Source organism: Arabidopsis lyrata, assembly GCF_000004255.2.
Source record: "Arabidopsis lyrata subsp. lyrata unplaced genomic scaffold ARALYscaffold_2, whole genome shotgun sequence".
Taxonomy (NCBI): Eukaryota; Viridiplantae; Streptophyta; class Magnoliopsida; order Brassicales; family Brassicaceae; genus Arabidopsis; species Arabidopsis lyrata.
Genome location: NW_003302554.1, coordinates 14,936,268 through 14,953,965, shown reverse-complemented (window position 1 = coordinate 14,953,965; position 17,698 = coordinate 14,936,268). Strand labels below are relative to the sequence as shown.

Below are 17,698 nucleotides of genomic sequence, written 5' to 3'. Positions count from 1 at the left end.
ATTACTTAGAAAGCTATTATTATTTCTTTTGAAAAGTATTGAGTTTTAGATATTACATATTCTCATAAACTTAAGTAAATTCAATTTATTTTTAAATAAAAAGAAATTATGAAAACACAATGTTAAAAGAAAAACCATTTAGTTGAAAAAAAAGAATTGCATAGCTAAATGAAAACCTATCATAAACCCCTTAGGAGAAATGAAGACTAAAGTGGCCAGTATTGTTAAGGAAAGAATTTTTGTTTCATCCAATGAAATTGAACTGTTGTATGTCAAACAAAACAGATAGAAGGTTTTAAATTGAATTCACGGAGAAGAAAGAATATCTCGTATAAGAGGGTAAAACACAAACAAAGACAGAGCAAAGCCATCTCTATATACTAAGACATGGTCTGAGTCGTTACTGAAGTATTTTGTTTTGTTTCTCGGCAAACTGCACAAACGAGGCAAGCAAAAGCAGACCAACAATGATATTATCTCTACTTGAAAGCATCTGAAGCAGAGTAAAGGAAGTCCAAGAAACCTGTTCCCTTCAATAGACCTTTACCTGTCAATAGCTCAAAATCTAACAGCAGCAAGAATCCTATCACTGCCGCCTTCCCATTTATCACTTCGTTCTTCACCGTGAAACCAAATCCTTCAGACCCCTCGTCCACAATCATTCTCACCTGTGATTCAAAAATTAATCATATCACTCTTTCAGTTTTTGTCTTCCTAGATGTAACAGATTTACATTTGTCGTCTATCTTATTGTTTTACCTCATCTACATTGACGTTTGTTGCTGTGAGCCCAGGCTGAGCTTTTCCACTGAAGACAATCTCAGCAGCTGCCTCTGTTTTCCCACTGTCTCTAATGCTGATATAGATGTTTTCCTCATCGTATTTGACAGGGTACACAAATAGTTTCCTCAGTGCAGGTGTCAAGACTCTGAGAACCGGGTTTTTCGGGTACCATTCCCGGATCTCTCCAGTTCTAAGATCAAACGTACTATCCGTCGATGGGCACACAATGCAACCATCCTGATGTAATAGCCAAACAAGAGACCACTTACCATTAGAGAAACCAAGAGTACTTCCAACAAAAAGTACCTACTGTTATACAGGGAACATGTAATTCATAGAATGTGATGAAGCACCATTAAGGAGCTAAAGATGTCTTATATCGTAAACTTCATTTCCTAAAACCTATCACTCTACTAGGTCAAGCATTTTCACAAACACCTTCTATGCTCAAATTATAAAAGTAAAAGACCTGAGTGAGCCTAGCGTTGAGAAGTCCTTCGCTATAAGCTCCTTCAGCAGGAGAACGATTCTCAATAGCAAACACATCGTTCTTATACCAAAGCAACAATATCGTCTCATCGTCTTGAATAACCACTCGCCGTTCACCTTTCGGAAGCGCCGATAACGGCACAACCGGCACCCAATTCCTTCCAGGTGTGGATACAGACGAAGAAGAAGATACCTCCGTCGCCTCGCATCTTACGTTTCCACCACCACTTCTCCGCTTCGAATTCTGGTCCAATCGGTAAGTTAAAGCTAACCGTCGGTTACGGCGGAGATAAAGCGGCAGCGTTCCAGGTCCGCGGATTGAAGATGGAGGAGGACGAGGAGGTGTGAAGGAGTAATTACGAGGGAGAGACGAAGATGCGGTGGTCGCCATGGACGAGTGTGAGAGAGAGCGAAAGAGAATGGAGGGAAATGCATTTGACCACACAAAGGAGAGAGACAAGTGGATAACGAAAAAGAAGAAGAACGATGGTAGCCACAATTTTTTTATATGAGCCTCCATTTTGCCAACACGCCTCAACGGGCCTTGTAGAAGTTTGGGCCAAGATGGGCCTTTTAGAAGAAAGGCTCATAACTTCAGTAGCCGACAAGGCGTCTTCTTCTTCTTCTTCAGAGTCTCGTTGCGTTTTTTCGCGCGCATTCTTCCACTTTGCTTTGTTTGTTCCAATATCTATCTCTCTTACCTATGTTTCATTCATTCTCAATCATATATAGATTCTGCTATGGATATACTCTCTGCTTTTCGGGTTTAAGTGTGTAGAAAGTATTGGTTCACCACGTGTTCGATGATATGCTTCAATGAAGTTTTCTCACCTTGTAGTCTAATTCCGAAATCTACCCATTACCGCCCCAAGAACTCCCAAAACCCACAATGAATCAATGCTGATTGAGAGTCTTTTTAAATCTCTTGGACATTTGGCCAGCCACGGTCATTTGCACGACGCTTTCAAAACGTTTTCTCTTCTTCGTCTTCAATCTTCTCCTTCTGCAGTTTCAGGTGATGTTGTTTTGCATTCCGCGGCTTCCCTTTTATCCGCTTGCGTTGATGTTCTTGCATTTGTGCCGGGGCTGCAAATTCACGCTCACTGTGTTTCGTCCGGTGTGGAATATCACTCTGCTTTGGTCCCAAAGCTGGTTACTTTTTACTCTGCTTTTAATCTTCACAGGGAAGCTCAATCGATTAATGAGAACTCAGATATTTTGCATCCCTTACCTTGGAATGTGCTCATTGCTTCGTATGCCAAGAACGAGCTTTTTGAGGAGGTTGTTGCTGCTTACAAGAGAATGGTGAGCAAGGGAATTCGACCCGATGCCTTCACTTATCCGTCTGTTCTCAAGGCCTGTGGTGAAACACTTGACGTTGCCTCTGGAAGAGTGGTTCATGGTTCCATCGAGGTTAGCTCTTACAAGTGCAGCTTGTATGTTTGCAATGCATTGATCTCTATGTATAAAAGGTTTGGAAATGTGGGTATTGCTCGGAGGTTGTTTGATCATATGTCGGAAAGGGATGCTGTCTCATGGAATGCAGTTATAAACTGTTATGCTTCGGTAGGCATGTGGAGTGAAGCGTTTGAGCTTTTTGATAAAATGAGGTTCTCAGGTGTTGAAGTCAGTGTCATAACTTGGAATATTATTTCTGGAGGTTATTTGCATACAGGAAACTATGTAGGAGCTTTGGGTTTGATCTCTAGGATGAGAAATTTCCCCACGAGCTTAGATCCTGTGGCTATGATTATTGGTTTGAAGGCTTGCTCACTCATAGGAGCAATACGATTGGGAAAAGAGATTCACGGTCTTGCTATTCACCGTTCTTACGATGGGATTGACAATGTTCGAAACACGTTGATCACAATGTACTCAAAATGCGATGACCTTAGGAACGCCTTTATAGTGTTTCAAAAGACTGAAGAAAATAGTTTGTGTACTTGGAACTCTATTATTTCTGGCTATGCGCAAGTGAATAAATCAGAAGAAGCCTCTTACCTGCTGAGGGAGATGTTGCTTGCTGGCTTTCAGCCAAATTTCATTACACTTGCAAGCATTCTCCCTCTTTGTGCCCGGATTGCAAACCTGCAACATGGAAAAGAGTTTCATTGCTACATCCTGAGGCGCAAGTGCTTCAAGGACTATACAATGCTGTGGAACTCCCTTGTTGATGTTTATGCAAAATCAGGAAAAATTGTAGCTGCGAAGCAAGTATCTAATCTGATGAGCGAAATAGACGAAGTAACGTACACTTCCTTGATAGATGGATACGGAAATCAGGGTGAAGGGCGAGTTGCCTTGGCCCTGTTCGACGAGATGATCAGATCTGGTATTAAACCTGACCCTGTAACCATGGTTGCAGTTCTGTCAGCCTGCAGTCATTCCAAGTTAGTCCATGAAGGCCAAAGGCTATTTATGAAGATGCAGCCTAAGTATGGTATACGGCCTTGTCTTCAACACTTTTCTTGTATGGTTGATCTCTATGGCAGAGCGGGTTTCCTAGCGAAAGCCAAAGACATAATTCACAGAATGCCATATGAGCCATCCGGTGCCACATGGGCAACTCTACTGAACGCTTGTCACATCCACGGGAACACAGAGATTGGTAAATGGGCTGCAGAAAAGCTTTTGGAGATGAAGCCAGAGAACCCGGGATACTATGTATTGATTGCAAATATGTATGCAACTGCTGGTTCTTGGAGCAAGCTTGCTGAAGTGAGGACTATCATGAGGGACTTGGGTGTGAGAAAAGATCCTGGATGTGCTTGGATCAATACAGATTCTGGGTTTTCACTGTTTTCGGTGGGGGACACATCAAACCCTCAAGCATGTGATACTTATCCTCTGTTAGATGGACTGAATCAGCTGATGAAAGACACTGCTGGTTATGCCATCAACGAGGAGGAAAGTTCAGATGAAGAACTTCTTCAAGAAATAGGATGAAAGTGACCCTCGTCGATCTTATCATCTTTTTTTATCTGATCTGAGGATGATCAACTGGAGATTTATTTAGTTAATAGCACATGTTCTATATACGCCTGCACATCATCAGACCGACATGAAGTTGAAAACACATGACAACTTCTAGTATATACATTAACACAAATTGGACAATGGTGGGGGATTGCTGCCGAAGTATTTTTCCTATATACCATAAAGAAAACCTTTATTTGTGAGCTGATTCACGTCATCAAGCAAGAGCGTTATAGTTACATCAGAATTGGTCAGCCAGTTGAGGAAATTTCTGCAGCAGCCAGGTAACTCCCTTTATAGCAACCTGAAGACACAAATGCAAAAGATGTTGAATTTGCATTACGTCTGCAATTTCAAATGCATCCACACAATCAAAATTAATAGTAGCTCATGTTACCAGAACTGTTTCTCCAGGTTTGATTGCAGGCTCGACGCAGTCCCTTCCGTATCTGCAGACAAAACCGAGAAGAAATGTTTAGCCCGGGAAGACAAATTGGCATCTCTGTCAGTCTACCTGGAGTAGCAGCAGCAAAATTGTGTAGAGAAGAGTGTGCTTACACGATCTGTCTCTTCCCATCAATCACCTCTAACCGGTAAAAGCTGCAACCTTTGCTAAATGGGAAATTCTTTCCCTTCCATTCTGTCGAAATCCCCAGTTTACGATTTATCATTAGAACAATCATAAAGAGTCTGTTTTTCAGGAACAAGTACCTTAAGTTAGAGGTTAAGTAAGTTTAAAGAGTTTGGAAACTAACCTAAATGCCAAGAAACTCCAACAGCTGAAGAGTCCTCTGTTGAAATGTCATCTATCACGAATTGCAGATCCGTACTTGTTGATTCAATGAATTTACCGAAGAAATCTAGAATTGCCTGTCATAGTTTAATCGAGATTAGGCTCTAGAGAAACAAGAAGATAGATTGGTCCATGTGTTCACCTTTCTGCCAACGAAAGGAGATGAGAAGACGAGATCCTCGTAGACGCAGTCTTGAGCGATGAGGTCTGTAACAGATGACAAGTCATGGATGTTAATGGCGGCGTAGAAGCTGGAGACGACCTCAGACGCTGATGTCGGAGCTGTTTCGGGAACAACGTCGTTGGCTGTCGCAGCTTTGGCAGCCGGACCATAGGATGAGGATAATCGAGGAGGCTGTGAATGAGTAAGGCTTGTTGGCTTGAGTGTGGTTCTGTGGACGATGGAATAAGGAGGAAGATGGTTGAGCGAGACGAGTGAGGGAGGCGTCAAAGAAGAGATGAGAGAAGCAGTGAAGCAGCTCATCGTCGTTTCTTGATGTCTTCGTTTTTGTGGCTCTCATTTGGGTTTTTGATTAAGAGTTCAATTTTGAATTTCTTTTGGAATTTGTGGACTGAAATTCTTATTAGTCCCATGATTATCGATGCCAATATGCCATGTGAATACTGTGCCTATCAATTATACTCCAACAAACAATATTCAATGTACTAAAGTATACTCCAATCTGATGAAAAAAAAAAAAAAAAAAAAAAAGTATACTCCAATCCTCTTTCTTATTTATTGATGATTTTCCTTGGAAATGATATTTTATAATTCTTCGAAAATATAAGACTAGACAATAAATATAGCAGAATAAGAAAAAATGGATTGAAAAAATTGATGAATAATATGTGTTGTGGATAAAAAGTTGAATTGGTTTTTCATAGTTTTTAGATCAGTGATACATTTTAGTAATTCTTGCTCCTTCGTTCTCAAATCTACATGAAGAGAGAAGCGAAGCAAACATGTGGATAAAAAAGAGTTTTCTAACAATTATTTTAGTATATCATGATAAAGAGATGAAAAACATTTATAATAATTAAAAAAGAAAGAGAAATAAATTCAAATCCTTCATGAAATCTTTTACATTCATAGAGATGGAATACAATTATTTATAATAAATAAAAACGATTAAACCAAACGCAAAGCCACCACCACCCAAAAGTTCTCAGAGAAACATCTCCTCCAAAACATCAGCAATGAAGCGAAATTTGTTGATGAGATACTCCATCTCCTTGATAAACAAAACATCACACTTATCATTCAACTCTTTGGCCTTATCATCTCCAATAAGCTTCGCTTTCTCCAAAACATACTGTTCGGGAATAAACTCTTTGACTATCTCCTTGCTTAAAAACATTTTCAAAGAAGGATACCGAACCCAAAACTCATCTTTAGTATCATTAGCCTCAGTTTCTGTAACACCTAACAACATTGCAAAAAACAAATTAACAAAGTATTAGAGATACAACACAAAAACTATCTTAATCACTTTTAGGATTTTCATAATAATGTCTCAAAATAATTCCAGATTCAACGTAGCAGTCTTGAAACCTCAGAGAGTCAGAGTCACAGAACATGGTACATGCACATGGAAAGTTTTTCTTAACGAACAATCCAAATTCTTTAAAGTAGAAACATGGGAAATATAATGGTGAAAATCTGAAATAAAAAGGAGAGTGTGAGTGATGCATGTACCTCCATTGGTGTTTCCCGAGTCTGACGGTTTGCCGTCCATTGAGTCGTCTTCCGATGAATAGGAAACTTGGGAGTCGCTGAGCTCTTCTTCGGATGATTCAGGTTCAGGTTGAGAGTTGATCGGAACCGACGGCATCGTCGTCAAGATTAGGCTCGTAGAGACTAGAGTTTCTAAAGAGAGAGATAGAGTCGGAGAAAAGAAGTGTCGTTAAGTTAAGGAGAGACCCCGGTATTTATTTACATTGTCGGGGGTAAACGAAGAGTCGATTTTTTATATTTCACATAAGAAGAAAATATGAAACGTTTTTTGGAATTTGTCCCAGCTCACGTTTATATATAGAAACGAGGAAGATTCATTCATTGAAGCAACACCAAAATAAAAACCAATAAATGAAACCGAATGTTCTAGTTTATTTGTGGTACAAATTTTTTTTGGTGGTTCTAAACTTCTAATTTTATAAACTGATGGGCTCAAAAGTTTTGGGGCCTTAAGCCCATATTTCAATTCGCTTGACCCAAAGATTAGCTTTCAATTTCAAAATGCAAAACTTTTAAACATAAATTACTAATCTTTTAGTGCTATAAATTACTAACGACCTTGAGCTTAATTAAGTGGGTAGTGTCACAATGGAAGTAGTTTCGTCTCTCGGATTCCGAGACCTCCCGTCCCTTTCCGTGACGACGAGCCTCAACCACCGTCCTTACCGTTCCTATAAAGACGGAGCTCCGGCGAAATCTCCGTTTAGACCCAGCAGAACTAGACGACCTTCCACTTCTCCCGCCAAAAAGCCCAAACCTTTTCGGGAAAGAGATGCTTTCCCTTCTTCTCTTCCTCTCCATTCCAAAAATCCACACAGTATCCACAGAGACATTCAAAGGTTTGCGAGGAAGAACAATCTCGAAGACGCTCTCACGATTCTTGATTATCTCGAACAGAGAGGAATTCCTGTAAATGCGACAACTTTCTCCGCTCTTTTAGCCGCGTGTGTTCGCCGGAAGTCGTTACTTCACGGTAAGCAAGTCCATGTTCATATCCGTATTAACGGGTTGGAGAGTAATGAGTTTATTAGGACCAAGCTTGTTCATATGTACACTGCTTGTGGTTCGGTTAGAGATGCACAGAAGGTGTTCGACGAAAGTACTAGCTCAAATGTTTATTCTTGGAATGCGTTGCTTAGAGGGACTGTGATATCAGGGAAGAAGCGGTATCAAGATGTTCTTTCTACGTTTACAGAAATGAGAGAGCTTGGTGTTGATTTGAATGTTTATAGTTTCTCTAATGTGTTTAAGAGCTTTGCTGGTGCATCTGCTTTGAGACAGGGGTTGAAGACGCATGCCCTTGCGATTAAGAATGGTTTGTTTAACAGTGTCTTTCTTAAGACTTCTCTTGTTGATATGTATTTCAAGTGTGGTAAAGTAGGGCTTGCACGTCGAGTTTTTGATGAGATTGTAGAGAGAGATATAGTTGTTTGGGGAGCTATGATTGCTGGATTGGCTCACAATAAACGGCAGTGGGAAGCATTGGGGTTGTTTAGGTCGATGATTAGTGAAGAAGGAATATATCCAAACTCAGTTATACTTACAACGATTCTTCCCGTGCTTGGGGATGTTAAGGCACTGAAGCTGGGGAAGGAGGTCCATGCCCATGTATTGAAAATGAAGAATTACTTGGAACAGCCGTTTGTTCACTCTGGTTTGATTGATTTATACTGCAAGTGTGGGGATATGGTTTCTGGGAGACGGGTGTTCTATGGCTCAAAACAGAGGAATGCTATTTCTTGGACTGCACTGATGTCTGGGTACGCAGCCAATGGAAGATTTGATCAAGCTTTGAGGTCGATTGTTTGGATGCAGCAGGAAGGCTTTAAGCCAGACGTCGTTACAATTGCTACTGTTCTTCCTGTTTGTGCAGAGCTGAGGGCTATAAAGCAAGGAAAGGAGATTCACTGTTATGCTTTAAAGAATCTTTTCTTGCCAAATGTATCTTTAGTCACTTCCTTGATGGTGATGTACTCAAAGTGCGGTGTTCCAGAGTATCCTGTGAGACTGTTTGACAGGTTGGAGCAAAGAAATGTGAAAGCATGGACCGCCATGATCGACTGCTATGTGGAGAATGGTGATTTAAGAGCAGGGATTGAGGTATTCAGATCAATGCTGTTATCAAAGCACAGGCCAGATTCTGTTACAATGGGTAGGGTTTTGACTGTTTGCAGTGACCTCAAAGCATTAAAGCTGGGGAAAGAGCTTCATGGGCACATTCTGAAAAAGGAATTTGAGTCTATCCCATTTGTTTCTGCAAAAATCATCAAGATGTATGGACAATGTGGAGATCTCAGAAGTGCTAATTTCTCTTTTGATGCTGTTGTTGTCAAGGGCTCTCTGACATGGACCGCCATTATAGAGGCTTATGGCTACAATGGACGCTTCAGGGATGCAATAAAGTGTTTTGAGCAAATGGTATCAAGAGGGTTTACTCCCAACACCTTCACATTTACAGCAATTTTATCTATTTGCAGCCAAGCCGGATTTGCTGATGAAGCTTATCGCTTCTTCAACTTGATGCTCCGGATGTACAATTTGCATCCATCAGAAGAGCATTATTCACTGGTCATTGAACTTCTCAATCGGTTTGGTCGTGTTGAAGAGGCGCAAAGACTTGAGGTCATGAGTTCCTCGTCATCCCTACAAACCTGACTGTAGATTCAGACAACTTTGAATTTTCTCAAAGCCACCAAGTAAGTGTCTCGAAGATTTCTGAGAAGTATATTCTGTTCTCTTGTTTCCAAGAACTTGCATTAATAGTACTGTATATACTGAATTTGGTTCCAGAAATTAATTAGATTGAACTTGTTCAACTTGTAAAAATCTTGCAGTATCAAATGTAGATTTTTCTTACGGTTAGTCAATTCTGCGTTAAGGGAAGAGAGTCAAGAGAGAACAGAAGTCTTGTTTAGAATAAAAATATCTTATAGATTTGAGGAATCCATACAATATAATATCAAACCAAATACATAAGCATGGGGGTAACAAACAATTGAAAATAATAATTATAAGTCACACCTCACACAATCTCTAACACAGCTTATTAAATAGAAGCTATGTTACAAAAAAAATTAAAATATTTGTGAAGAGGTCCTTTTCAGGGACCCATCAAGCTCATAGTGTCCTTCCCTCCAAAACTCCGATGAACTTTATTCTTTGCTATAACGTCAGAATCAACAACCCTTGTGCTAGACTCTGAAAACTAAACTTCAATAAAATTAAGCATTCTAGGCCAGTAACTTATGCTGGTATTCTAAGATTGAGCTGTAGAAACTCTCCATGAGTTCGGTTTTGGGGCTAAGGGTCCCAAAGAAAGTCACTCTGGTATGTTTCCCAAGCATTCATCTCCATATCATTAGCAAACACCATAGAGTCGTATGTTGAATGCATCAATGTAGTTGGAGATCCCAAAGTTGACTCGTTGATCGCTTGAATTTCCGTGGGCGAGAGTCTGACCATTGTTGGAACTACAGTGGAGGAGCTTGAGCTGTTCACTTGCATGGCTGACTCTGATCCTTCGGTTGTGCGGCAGAGTGTTGCCTCCTGAACTGCCATGCGAATGCTGTCTGAGCTAGAGTCTGCAGGACGTGGAAGGCTGCTGGCGAGCTCGGGGAAGTTGAGACGAGCTTCTCGCCCCCTGAAATGGAATGCTGCCACGTCATAGGCGGTTGCAGCCATTTCAGGAGTCTCGAAACTGCCTAGCCAGATACGGTTCTTTGTCCCCGGTTCACGGATTTCAGACACCCATTTCCCCCATTTTCTCTTCCGGACTCCTCTGTAGGCAGATGGTACACCTTTCCCATCGTTTTGCGCTTTGTCGCTGTTACTGGAATTCCTAAGACCTGCCATTAACAAACACACAGAGACACACAAAAGTAAGGTTTTGCTCAAGAGTGTTTGTTGTTTTTGTATTTGTTCTGTTTAGATTCTGATGTTGGAATGTTTAAAACTGTCTGTACTTATTTATAGGTGTGGATTAGTATCTTAACAGCAGATAAACTCCTGTGTACTCGTTTTAAAATCTCAAAGCCTTTAAAGTTAGCTTCGAGGAAACTGCAAAATTGTTATGGGCCTTTGTGGGTTTAACAAGTGTTTTCTAGTTAGTATCAATGGCACTGTAGATTCACTCAAATAGTAATATGATTAAACTAATGAGAATTTTTAGGAAGGAGGCAGAATCTTAAGGTTTTTGTTTTAAGAAATTGGATTTGCTATAGTAGACGCGGTTTTCTTGCATCATCTATGGGACCCTTTTGTGATCCATTTCCATAACTTTGTGATGCTAAGAGTTGGTGCAAAAAGTGGATTCATCCTAAAACAAATGTCAAAGCTCACTGGGTCATAATACTCTTCCTTTTCCTAGGTCAATTCGACTACAAAAACATAAGTGGTAATGTTTTGTTTGTTAGCTGATAAATCTTATATACCAAAATTCAGACTAAATATAACTTTGTCTTCCAATTAGATGTAGGAATGGTAGGTGGTATGCCTAAATTCATATATTTACAGTCATCTTTTATTTCATAAATAACAATTGCATTTGTTATCTAGCAAAGTTAGATGGTCTTGGACTATCTAGACCGTTTTACAGAGTTGTTAATCAAATTAACTTTTTTTTTTTTGATATCTTTGGATCGACAAGGCCCGATCCATAACCAATTTGTTTGCTTTAGTTTTTGTGTAATTTTTCAGTTTGAATTACATTGAACTAGTTTCGACTTCAAAAATACATGGTTATCAAAATTAGCATATATTGTTTGACATAAGTTGAGTTGATTTTATGGTTACCTTTATGTTGTGTTCTATTGTGATCAAGAATTTGATAAAATTGTCTAGTTGGATTGTGTTTGAATCAATTATTTGTGATTTTTTTCCACATAAAGCTTAGTATCTACTATTTAGATTCAAAGGGATATATTTGTCTAGTTCTCATTTATAATATTTTCATTTTTTTGGTACTGATATTTCTTTTGAATTTTTTTGGTGTAGATTGATGTTTGAATCTGTTTTAAATATTTAAACTATATATATATATATTTTAATTATGAATTATGATATCTTAGATGTTATATTATGTATACAATACATATTTATTTTCCTTATAATCATTAGCATAAAATCGTTTCGATTGGAGATGTGTCTTTAGTCAAGTGGTTAAGTCCATTTGACTCCGCCTTCTCCACCGGAGTTCGACTCTAGTAAGTCGCGTTACCCCGCATAGTAGGGATTGGCTATGGATCGGACCTTGTCGATCCAAAGATGTCAAAAAAAAAAAAAAAAAAATCGTTTCGATTATGGGTTATGGACTTATGGATAGTCGTTCGTTTATTGTCTACCGTTTTCTTGAATAGTTGTTGCAAACATTTGGCATATACTCCATAAACCTATGAGCTAATAAAAATGTTAGATTTCTTTGTAGTTCCGGGAAGAAATTGTATACATTTTTAGTTTAACGTTTGAACACATAAATTTTGTTTCTTGTGTGTAAAGTAGAGCGAAAGGGTGTAAATATCTGCTTTACAAGAGTGTAGGAGAGAAGAAGTCTTGCTTTGAAAAGGATAAACGTTTGATTCTCTCTGTCCCAAAAGACAGCAGATATAAAGTTAACTTGAAAGGAGACAGAAACAGAGGAATTTGAATAACAAAAAAACAGAAGCTAATTTTGTTGAAACATGTGTCATTGATTACGAGTTTAGAAAGTTAGAAGCAGGAGAAAACAAAAGTTTCTTTAGACCACCGACTTCATTTGTCTTATATTTCTGATTTGATAAAAAAGATCTAGTATAGTTCATACTTGTAAATAACTCAAGGTAACAATGACACGAAAAAAAACTTCAAATTTGATGGGTTATTCTTCTTGTCCTTTTGTTTGTTTTTTTTACTCAGTGTAAGCACTAAAAATGGGTCAATGAATCGAACCTCAAATTTTCTACTCAGAAAAGATTCAATGATGTATGCTTTGATTCATTAACATATATTTATTTATTAAATTTATAAATAAATTCCATATATTTGGTTGTATCCAGAACTAAAGCTGTGTTTGAAATTTAGAAGAAACAAATTATATGAAATTAATAAATATAAATAAATAAAATACTAAAGTGTATATGAAAATATAATGTCATACTCAAATATAATTCAGGTTTTGGAGAATTAAAACTCTATATATTTCAAAATATTTTTGTAAGTAAATACTAAATACTAAATTAAAGATAAGAAAGTATGGTTCTCACTAATCAACAATGGAAGATGTTCATTGGGCTTCCTAAAGATGAACATTGAGAGAAAGAGATATGTGTGCGTGCGTAAATGTGAATTAGTGGTGAATTGCAAGCTGGATTCCTAATTAGAGACGATTTTTGTAATGGTGTGTTGCAGCTGGATTCCTATTTTGAGGACTTAAGAGTCTTATTATCATCAAAAACAAAAACTAAAAAAAGGTCTTAATTACGTATTAGTTTAATCCAAAACTTAAGTACACTTCTTTCGTCCGAACAAAGCCAAAACAAAAGTTGCCACTTTAAGTTCCTTTGACCTCTGTCGGCGTGAGAATCGTTTGACTTATTTTCCATATGGGCTTTAAATTAGCCCATTCGTATTATTTTACTACTGTTATTGAGGATTTATAAGCCCATTAAGTTTCGGCCCACTTATGACGTTAATCTGACGTCATTTTGATTTTTCCGGCGGATTTCTCAAATCGACAAATTTGTTTTCACGGTTGTTCAGAAGTAATTTCCAAAATGAAGGCTGAGTCAAGCAACGAGTCTTATAAAATCGGTCAGCGAGTCCACTCGCTCAACGATCCGCGTCGGGTGGGTACCGTGAAGTACGTCGGAGATGTGGAGGGATACTCCGGAACTTGGATCGGCGTTGATTGGGATCAAGACGGCGATGGAAAGCATAACGGTACCGTCAATGGCGTTTTCTACTTTAACGGTCGTTCTCAGAGCTCAGCTTCATTTGTTCGTTCCCAGAATCTTAGTCGTGGTATCACATTGCTTCAAGCTTTGGAGCTTAGATACCGAACAACTTCAACTAAGGACGAAGAAGGTCTCAAGAGAATGTTATAGTTTAGTTTCTTGCTTCTATGAAATTAGGGATTTTGGTAGAGATGATTGTGGTTTTGTTGAAGTGAGGTTTTTGGAATTTGAAATAATGAATCTTCTTCTTTGTTTTTGTTAGATGAAATGTATGTTCTTTCTGCTGGGAATAGACGTGTTTCGATTCAGCTTTTAGGAGGGGATAAGATCCAGGATAAGTTAAGTCGGTTCGAGGAGCTTACGAGTGCTTCTCTTTCGTATCTTGGTGTTAGTTCTCTTGGAGTTTCATCTGACTTGAGCTCAATTCTACCAAGTAAGATTTGATCTAACTTTCAGCTCTGCCATTGTCAAAAAACAATCGTGTGATTCGGCTCTTGCCTCAGTACCTTTAAATGAACGTAGTTGTAACGTTACTTGCTTCATTTGGTTCCTTTGTTACAGATTTGAAGCTACTGGACTTAACCGGAAACTTGATTTCTGACTGGGAGGTATATCTGTTTTGTAACATTGCTAGTAACATACGCGGCCTAGATTTTATCCACCGTCAACTAATCTTTTAGAGTTTATGATTGATGATCTAATGTTTTTGGCTTCCAGGAAATTGGTGCTCTTTGTGAGCAGTTACCAGCCCTTACTACCCTTAATTTGTCTTGCAATTCTTTGTCAAGTGATATCACCTCTCTGCCACAGTTAAAAAATATCCGTGTTTTGGTTCTGAATAATAGTGGTCTGAGCTGGACACAGGTGATATGTGACTCTTTACCTGACCTTTTGCTTTTTTCTCATGGAACTAATTGAGCACCATAGCAGTTTTTGACTTTTATGGCTCTTACCATCATGGAGCAGGTTGAAATTCTTAGGCGCTCGTTACCTGGACTTGAGGAGTTGCATCTGATGGGGAATATGATATCTGCCTTAACTGTAATGGTTTATTTTGTAGTTTCAATGGTTACTCTGTTGCCCCAAGTTGGATATATAGTCTGAAAATGCTTGGAAAACGGTTTTGTCTCTTTGAGGACGATACTTGAATTACACTCATGACTCATCCCATCACTTTTTTTCTTTGAAAATTTGGGTGTTTGAATTTTGAACTCTTCTTTTTTTTTTTTTCTGTCGCCTTATTTACCCCCTGGTTGGTTCTATCAGTCTACATCTCCCTCAGATGGTCAAGCATTTAACTCTCTGCGACTTCTAAACTTGGATGATAATTGTATTTCTGATTGGAGTGAAGTATTAAAGCTATCTCAACTTCCATGGTCAGTAATAAATATTTTTCCCTTTTACTCATAGTTGATGTACAAATATACATTGCACTGTTAATACTTATTAAAATTGATCCATCTAAACGTTATTTCTCAGCTTGGAGCAGCTTTACCTGAACAAGAATAAGCTGACACACATCTTTCACTCTGTAAATGGCATTGAATCGCCAAAGAAAAGCAGTGACCCGTTTCCAAGTCTGCGTTGTCTTCTTCTAGGTATTCTCTTCAAGTGTAGTGTCCCCTCTCTTGATATTCAGCCATTTATTCCATCCATTGTATTTCTCAGGAGCCAACAGCATTGGCGATTTGGCCTCGATAGACGCACTGAATGTGTTTCCTCAGTTAGTGGTATTGATCTTTTGTTCAGTAATACTCTAGTAGATCAGTAATGATACTTGTTATAGAACTTACTGGCATTCTCGACGTTTCCTGCAAATTTTAGATGTTCATTATGAAAGCCAGGTAGACCTTTAAATACGTACTTTAATTGACCTTCCCTCTTCAAGTAATAGGACATCAGGCTTTCTGAAAACCCAATATCTGATCCTGTAAGAGGTGGTGTCCCAAGATTTGTTCTCGTTGCAAGGTTGACAAAAGTACAAGTGCTGAATGGGAGTGAGGTAGAACAAGTGCCTGAAAAAATGTTCAACACACTGTTACCTTTCATTCCTCTTTAATATCTGAATCTATTGGGTTTTTCTATTTCAGGTAAGAGCTCGTGAGAAGAAGGATTCTGAGATCCGGTAAATCGTCAATCCCATCTTCTTGGTCAATCTTGTTATTTGATTTCAGCGTCAGTACTATGCTTAGTTTTATTTGGATGATCGCAGGTATGTCCGAATGGTGATGTCAAAGTTAAATGACAAGTCTGAGGAGATTGAGCTGCTCCATCCTAGGTACATTTTTTGCAAAACTATTTACCTTTGTTAATCTAATCTAATCTTCGCAAACAAATTAGTAAAGGGTCCTATATTGGTTTCCAAACCCTGTTTTCTTCTTTTAATGCAAGTTTCTGTCAGAAGAAAGTGATACAAGAAAAAGTTAGCCCTGCTTGTGATATTGCAGGTTTTATGAACTCAAGAAACTTCACGGAATTGAGGATGAAAGAGCATCAGCTGAGAACAGCGGCCCTAAGAATATGGCATCTGGACTTTTATGTATAACTCTTTTAAGCGTTTCTTAATTCTTATGTATGGTTCATTAATTGTCTAGAAGCTGCTTTATATTGCTATGACTTGTGCAGCCATTGCTCTCAAATGCGTTGGTCCATCAATGGGTGAAAAGCCTGAATTGACAAAAAAGTTGCCGGGCAGTATCACGGTTGCTACTTTTTTTTTGGTTAAGGATCTGAAGTCTAAACTTTGAAAATGTGTACTATTTTTGTTTGAGCTTTCGATTGGTGTTTGTAACAGGTTGGGAAGCTGAAGATCCTATGTGAGAACTTTTTTAAACTCAAGTCCATCAAGCCAAGGTTACTTTTACAGGAGGAGGTATCTTTCCTAATAATCACTAACTTGAAAGAAAACGTTTTTGACTATAAGAGTGTTTTTTTAGCAAAAAAACTATAAGAGTGTTTTGTATCGGTTATCGTCAGAATATTCAACGGAACAATTTTATATTTTCGTGGCAGGGCTCACCTTTTCCTACAGCACTCGATGACGAGACTGCAACATTACTGGACGTTGGAATCTGCGATGGCTCCACACTTCTTGTTGACGAAGAGAGTTAAGGCCATCGCATATGCTACACGCTTTTGAGAATTGACCTCTTTTTTATTTTATGGATTGTCACTGTGAACATTAATAGATATCCCATCTTTTGCAAGTGACTTGAACACAAGGACCAAAACCATCATCAACATTCCAAAAGTTTCATACAAAGTAAAAAAAATTGAAATTGAGAAGAGACATGTTTTTTTTATGAGAGCTCAATGATCTTTGCTGGTTTTCTGCTACATTCTTCTTCACTCTTGTTCTCCTCTCCATCACTGTCGCTATCACTCTCATCGCTGCTCGAATCTCCACTTTCAGCTGCCGGACCTATGCCAGCAATAGCTGCCTCAGCCGCACTGACTGCTTCAGGTGTGTTGAGATCAGCGACACCGAGCATCAAGTCCATCTCGATAACTTCAGATTCGTTACCCGTTAGTGCTTCGATATTATAAGCTTCTGGGTTTGCCTCAGACTTTTTGTTAGCTTCCGCCATAACCCCCAAGAAGCCTTTAAGTTTACCAAGAAGTTGGCTTTTAGGAACTGGAGCAATCGTTGGCTTCGATGGAGGAGGAGCCTCGCTCTTCTTCTTCCTATTCTTCTCCGTACACATCAAAAGTGCTGAATCCATAGCAGAGGAAGAAGATGGATTCTTGAGCTCCAATTTCAGAAGATCTTTGCAGTTTTCTTTCCCTTCCATGATTTCGCTCTGGTGAAATCAGAGTGTGTTTCGAAACTATGGAGAAGAAGAGAACTATGAGTTTGACCTAGAAAAGAGTTTGCGTCGGTGGAGCTTGCAGTCGCCGCTATCGCTTTAGGGTTTCGGTAGTCCAAGTTGTTCTGACGACATTCAATTTACACTGTCAAAAAATATTTGTTTCTTTAAAAAGTTTATTTACACATAA

General features: G+C 38.7%; 8 protein-coding genes across 8 annotated transcripts; 3 read left to right on the top strand and 5 right to left on the bottom strand.

Annotated features, from left to right (window-relative positions):
- Positions 1 to 227: 227 nt before the first annotated feature.
- On the bottom strand, positions 228 to 1,762 carry LOC9324903. The gene is made up of 3 exons (XM_002887330.2): positions 1,253 to 1,762; positions 760 to 1,020; positions 228 to 668 (listed from the first exon to the last, which is right to left on the bottom strand). The coding sequence occupies exons 1-3, from the start codon at positions 1,661 to 1,663 to the stop codon at positions 480 to 482; spliced, it is 861 nt and encodes a 286-aa protein (XP_002887376.1). The 5' UTR covers positions 1,664 to 1,762; the 3' UTR covers positions 228 to 479.
- Positions 1,763 to 1,790: 28 nt separating this feature from the next.
- LOC9323440 (pentatricopeptide repeat-containing protein At1g71490) lies at positions 1,791 to 4,227 on the top strand. The gene has a single exon (XM_021034933.1). The coding sequence runs from the start codon at positions 2,170 to 2,172 to the stop codon at positions 4,216 to 4,218; it is 2,049 nt and encodes a 682-aa protein (XP_020890592.1). The 5' UTR covers positions 1,791 to 2,169; the 3' UTR covers positions 4,219 to 4,227.
- Positions 4,228 to 4,264: 37 nt separating this feature from the next.
- LOC110230828 lies at positions 4,265 to 5,674 on the bottom strand. The gene is made up of 5 exons (XM_021034934.1): positions 5,184 to 5,674; positions 5,004 to 5,118; positions 4,807 to 4,888; positions 4,646 to 4,697; positions 4,265 to 4,552 (listed from the first exon to the last, which is right to left on the bottom strand). The coding sequence occupies exons 1-5, from the start codon at positions 5,523 to 5,525 to the stop codon at positions 4,490 to 4,492; spliced, it is 654 nt and encodes a 217-aa protein (XP_020890593.1). The 5' UTR covers positions 5,526 to 5,674; the 3' UTR covers positions 4,265 to 4,489.
- A 373-nt stretch (positions 5,675 to 6,047) lies between these two features.
- Positions 6,048 to 7,335, bottom strand: LOC9324902. Its single transcript, XM_002887329.2, has 2 exons — positions 6,738 to 7,335; positions 6,048 to 6,464 (listed from the first exon to the last, which is right to left on the bottom strand). Exons 1-2 carry the CDS (start codon positions 6,871 to 6,873, stop codon positions 6,208 to 6,210), a joined length of 393 nt encoding a protein of 130 aa, XP_002887375.1. The 5' UTR covers positions 6,874 to 7,335; the 3' UTR covers positions 6,048 to 6,207.
- Positions 7,336 to 7,349: 14 nt separating this feature from the next.
- Positions 7,350 to 10,337, top strand: LOC9323439 (pentatricopeptide repeat-containing protein At1g71460, chloroplastic). Its single transcript, XM_021035969.1, has 2 exons — positions 7,350 to 9,472; positions 10,253 to 10,337. The coding sequence occupies exon 1, from the start codon at positions 7,365 to 7,367 to the stop codon at positions 9,429 to 9,431; it is 2,067 nt and encodes a 688-aa protein (XP_020891628.1). The 5' UTR covers positions 7,350 to 7,364; the 3' UTR covers positions 9,432 to 9,472; positions 10,253 to 10,337.
- LOC9324901 (ethylene-responsive transcription factor ERF021) lies at positions 9,603 to 11,353 on the bottom strand. The gene has a single exon (XM_021035970.1). The coding sequence runs from the start codon at positions 10,626 to 10,628 to the stop codon at positions 10,077 to 10,079; it is 552 nt and encodes a 183-aa protein (XP_020891629.1). The 5' UTR covers positions 10,629 to 11,353; the 3' UTR covers positions 9,603 to 10,076.
- Positions 11,354 to 13,491: 2,138 nt separating this feature from the next.
- LOC9323438 (tubulin-folding cofactor E) lies at positions 13,492 to 16,935 on the top strand. The gene is made up of 15 exons (XM_021010274.1): positions 13,492 to 13,832; positions 13,965 to 14,135; positions 14,264 to 14,310; positions 14,420 to 14,566; positions 14,669 to 14,743; positions 14,969 to 15,078; positions 15,182 to 15,300; positions 15,371 to 15,432; positions 15,597 to 15,704; positions 15,793 to 15,827; positions 15,915 to 15,980; positions 16,150 to 16,241; positions 16,328 to 16,404; positions 16,497 to 16,574; positions 16,715 to 16,935. The coding sequence occupies exons 1-15, from the start codon at positions 13,523 to 13,525 to the stop codon at positions 16,811 to 16,813; spliced, it is 1,596 nt and encodes a 531-aa protein (XP_020865933.1). The 5' UTR covers positions 13,492 to 13,522; the 3' UTR covers positions 16,814 to 16,935.
- LOC9324900 lies at positions 16,914 to 17,630 on the bottom strand. Its single transcript, XM_002887327.2, has one exon. It carries the CDS (start codon positions 17,491 to 17,493, stop codon positions 17,002 to 17,004), a length of 492 nt encoding a protein of 163 aa, XP_002887373.1. The 5' UTR covers positions 17,494 to 17,630; the 3' UTR covers positions 16,914 to 17,001.
- Positions 17,631 to 17,698: the final 68 nt, after the last annotated feature.